The sequence below is a fragment of the Camellia sinensis genome, chromosome 5 (genome assembly GCF_055761805.1).
Source record: "Camellia sinensis isolate YWXY chromosome 5, ASM5576180v1, whole genome shotgun sequence".
In the NCBI taxonomy this organism is placed as follows: domain Eukaryota; kingdom Viridiplantae; phylum Streptophyta; class Magnoliopsida; order Ericales; family Theaceae; genus Camellia; species Camellia sinensis.
Window position 1 is genome coordinate 193,271,826 of NC_138965.1, and position 5,171 is coordinate 193,276,996.

At 36.3% G+C, this 5,171-nt stretch overlaps 1 protein-coding gene across 1 annotated transcript; it reads right to left on the reverse strand.

Moving 5' to 3' along the window:
• Positions 1–1,748: 1,748 nt before the first annotated feature.
• Positions 1,749–2,102, reverse strand: LOC145791975 (uncharacterized). The gene has a single exon (XM_082872440.1). The coding sequence runs from the start codon at positions 2,100–2,102 to the stop codon at positions 1,749–1,751; it is 354 nt and encodes a 117-aa protein (XP_082728566.1).
• Between the last annotated feature and the right edge of the window lie 3,069 nt (positions 2,103–5,171).

Here is a 5,171-nt window from a genome sequence, read left to right on the forward strand (position 1 = left end):
ACCTCTGATATGCTTGATAATTTGGTCTCTTGAAGTAGAACCATATCAATTATTCTAGCAGTTAAAAGTTTCTTGATCTATCTTTTTTTCTCAGGTCTTCTAGCCCCTCTAATATTCCAGCTTAACATCTTCATAACAACATATATTAACCACTGTAAACCACCCACATAAGAGTTGATCATAGGCACCTGTCATTCCCCTCTCCCAATCTCTCCTTATCATCTTCCTCAAACAGGATTAATTTTTATATGATTACATCATCTTGGCCCTTGGTTACTATCCCTAACCTTTTACCTAGTTGTAGAGTTTCTTGTGCCTCCTTCAATCGCCCATCATCACAGATGTATTGTGACTTTTTTGAGAATGACCTTGACAGCACTTTTGCCACAGCTCTGACCACTACATTTTTTTGGATACCTTTGCTTGGCCCAGTTCCTCTTTGCCCTATCCTTCTAACAAATCTAGAGAAGCCTCCCCTTATTGTCTGGTTTCTTGGGCCAATACTGTTTTTCCCTCTCCTTTTTCCATTCTTAAATTGATTATTAATAGAGTCACTACAAAAAGAGCTTCTAATGTTGCTCACATAGGACTTAGAGCCCACCATAATAGGCCCATACCGTCTACCTTCATTGGCCTGACTTGCACTCTTCAGATCTGACCTACAAAACCCTGACCGATTGAGTTGGCTTGTGGAAAGGTCATGGCCCAAATTGACCTCCAAACAAATGCCTGGCCTCTTCCATTGAGTCCCATTGAGACTTGAAATAAAGCCATGTGTGACAATCTGTCCATCTACTTTCTGAACATCATGATTATACCTCTATAGCTGCTTACTCTCCTCTCTCAACAATGATTCCTCTATACATGGGCCTACTACATTTGATTTCCCCAGGCAATCTGCAGACTCTATAACTACGGATACTACCTGCCACCTGCCATTCACCTTCAGCTCACCTCTATCCTGCCTTCGAGCTGTTATATCCCTTTTTGTCACCTCATCTTTCTCAATTTCTTCATTAGCCATGATATCATCATCTTTTTCCTTTCTGCCTTCCTTTACTAGCTGTGTCTCACCATGAACATTTGAACTAACATAATCCACAACACCTTCATACGTGTTACATTTGCAGCTGGGCTTCACCTCCTTCATTATTTGTTCTTCACATACCCTTATTGGGTATATTCTTCCTTTGCATACCAAATTTAAACTTGAAGTAATCGACTCCATAACACTTGTAGCTATTTTAATCCTTTCACATCTGAAAGATGAAGGTTCACAAATATCCTCATCAAAATTAACCACCTCACCCCATAATCTTCTAATTTTTCTGAAAGTGTCAGAATTCCACAATTCAAGGGAATACCTTAACAGCTCAACCATACCAATCTTTCTTGATCAAGATGAAGACCTGGTGGCCCTCCTGTGATATATTCACACCACTTGTGGAAACCTGCATATAGTACACTCTCTTTGTTTCTTAGCTTCTCCATTGATTTGAATGTTATTACCACATCCCTTCCACCTCCCCTTCTTACTAACACATCACTTATACCTCTGTTTTTGAGTTCCTCTTTCAGCTCCATTGCAGAGTACTGTGGTTTAAGTCTCATGATCTTACTCTCATATAACCACCAATTCCCAATCTCTTCTACTTCAATGGTAGTCATTGTTGTTCCTCATTTCACAACCCCCTTTAAAACCTCAGCAAAAAATCATTTATCCATACTAGGAATCCTTGCATTTTTCTCTACTGCCCCGAAACTTTTCGCATATCAAACTTTCCCCTGTGTGTTGGCTGTCTCCATTTGATTTCACCTTGCTCCTTTTCATATTCTGCACTTTTAACAACCAATGTTTTGTTGTCTATCCAAAGTCCATTTGCTTTTTGTTCAGTAATTTGAGCTGCTACTGGGCAATCAAAGCGAACAAACCCAAACCTTGTTTCTGTTGATGCCCTCCTCTTGTTTGGGATAAACACATCCCTGACCACTCCAAACTTTGTAAACAAAGTATACATGCTCTTTGGATTCATTACTTCAGGTAGATTATCCACAAATAATGTGAACAAACCCAATCTTCTCTTCTCAGTCCATACTTCCATCTTCTTATGCCTTCATCGTTGCTTTACCACCGGTATCCATCCTTTTTGCTCTCGTTGCTTGTCCATTGTCTTTTACTTTCTAGTGTTTGGTACCCAAAAATCATTTCCCAAAACAAACTTGACCTTATCTTTGTTGAAGTATGCCCATATGTAATATGTTTTCATTATCAATACAATTTCTTTTTTGCCAATAAGAAAAAAAAACAAACAAACAAACTTTACCTTAACTCTAATGCGTTTAAGTCAAAATAAATGGAACTTTCAAAAATAAAATCATTGTTAGCGCAGGGAAAACACACTTACAGAAACATTATATACACAAGAGTAACACTTTTTTTAATATATTACTTACCAAAAATTTTTAATCACTAAGCACTATTAAATCATGAGTAATGCTGAGAACAAAAATCTCTACTAAATATTTTATTAAATGTTTCACATGCCACACTCATGTGAGACTTTTGAAAAAAAACTTGGTGGAAATTTTTAAATCTCTAACATTTTTTTATAAATCATTGGTCCAATTCTTAAGTTGTGAACCCATGACCTGCCATATAGAAGGCTCAGAAAACAAAGGAAAATGTTTGGTAGCTCAAAATTTTGTGGCTCAAATGGCTTAAATCTGTCAAAACGACGTCGTTTTACACTCATTTACACTCAAAACGACATCTTTTTGAGTGATTTGAGCCATTTGAGTCACAAAATTTTGAGCTACCTAGTATTGTTGAAAAGCAAAAAACAGATATATAGATAGACTACTTCACATATCTATTAAGAATCATTGTTCCTCATCATCATACAGTTACTACACTTAATTAAGGTCCCACTATGAACTCTAGGTAACAATGGGTAGGTTTAATCCCACCAAGTAACTATAGAGATTCGAAAATTATATTATGCTCCCTTACAAGGTGTATATATGTCCTTTCGTAATTACACTACAATAATTTATACCAAAATAACAAAAAAACCATAACTTTGCTCATTGTAAAAATTCGTAACTTTTAATATTAATCACATAATCATAATAGTTCATAATGTAACTGCGCCACAATGATTTTTAACTAACACTACACAAAACATCCATACTAAAAACTCATAATTTTACTCAAAAATTTATTTAAAAATATTATTGTGTAATTTAAATTTAATTTATACATGAACCACAAAATACTATTTAAACTTGACCCTTAATTCACGTTGTGGTTATTTTCATCATATATTTTTTGGATAAGATTTTTGCCCACATGAAATCATAAAATCACAATTTTTTTGCTACATAAATCATAACTTCTATATTGAGAAAAAATTTCTATCCAAAATTAAAAATCAATAGTCAAGATTCATTTAAGTTTGGCTTAAACGCAGATTACTGATCTAAATTTCATCGTAATTTTCCGAGTCTATAGACTTTTCCTTAGGCGAATAGTACATCCCGTCAAAGAATAGTCCCAATGAGTGTTAGGGAAAATCCGTGATTCCCCACAAGTAAATCAATCAATGGGAATAAAAATTAATGCGGAAAAATTAAATCAAAGGCAACACAAGAATTTTTACGTGGTTCCCTCAATGTGAGGTACGTCCACGGGATCGAAATCCGATTCCACTATCAACCAAATAAGTTTCAAACGATTACAAACGAGACACTAATGGTCTCACAAAACACCCTTAGGTGAATTCCAAATAATCACAAATAAACAAGAGGAAAGACCTCACCAAATAGATGAACCAAATCTTCTGAACCAGAGTTGAAGAAGATCCAAAATAACGAACCAAACTATCTTCAAACAGCAACCAAGCAAAGCATCACTATTCTTATCACAATGATAACCCACCGAAGATGATCAACAGAAGTTAATGCTGCTGCTCAAAGTCAAACCCAGCCGAATTGATTTCCAAGTCCAATTTTTTACCCAAAATCAATTAGCCACTACGACTAGCTCTCCCGACGGCACACACAAAAAAAACCAAAACTTATATTGTGAATCTAGGATTTTGTAATCAAGTCCTAATTATATCCAAATTGAATTGGGTCTCCTCAAATATAATATATAAAAATATATTATACCTAAACCAAGTTAAATTAAAATTCTTTAACAAACCAATTGGGTCCCACACTCCAATAAGGAGGTATACCCAACAATTCTCCCCCTACCGACTTAGGTAGAGATATCAACCATACCCGCCAAAGTTCGACACTTCAAATGTTTGTCCCTCGACAAAGTCTTTGTCAACATGTCTGAAATATTATCATCTGTGTGAACCTTTTCGAGTTGTAACAACTTCGAATCTAACACATCACGAATCCAATGGTATCTCACATCAATGTGTTTCGATCTCGAATGAAAAGTATAATTTTTACTCAAGTGAATAGCACTTTGACTATCACAATAAAGCACATACTTTTCTTGCTTCAAACTCAACTCTTGCAAAAATTTCTTCAACCATAACTCTTCTTTGCAAGCTTCTGTAATGGCAATAAATTCAGCTTCGGTAGTTGAGAGAACAACACATTTTTGTAATTTAGATTGCCATGCCACAGCTCCCCCTGCAAAAGTCATCAAATACCCCGAAGTAGATTTCCGAGAATCAACATCACCAGCCATGTCAGAATCTGTGAACCCATCAAGCATCGGCTTACCATTCCCAAAACACAAACACACCTTCGAAGTCCCTCGAAGATACCTTAGAATCCATTTTACCGCTGCCCAATGTTCTTTACCCGGATTAGAGAGAAAACGACTCACCACACCAACGGCGTGAGCAATATCCGGCCTTGTACAAACCATGGCGTACATCAAAGAACCAACTGCTGAAGCATAAGGAACTTTCCACATCTCTTCTTTGTCTTTCTCACTTGTAGGACATTGATTCGAACTAAGTTTGAAGTGACCCGCAAGTGGACAACCAACCGGCTTTGCTTTATCCATATTAAACCTCTCAAGAACTTTTTCGATGTAGTTTTCTTGAGACAACCAAATTTGCCCCTCTTTGCGATCACGAACAATTTTCATACCAAGAATTTGCTTTGCCGGTCCCAAATCTTTCATAGCAAAAGACTTGCTCAAC

What these genes read in the sequence shown, in the direction of transcription:
- LOC145791975 (XM_082872440.1), bottom strand. Translation starts at nt 2,102, where the DNA reads ATGGAAGTATGGACTGAGAAGAGAAGATTGGGTTTGTTCACATTATTT.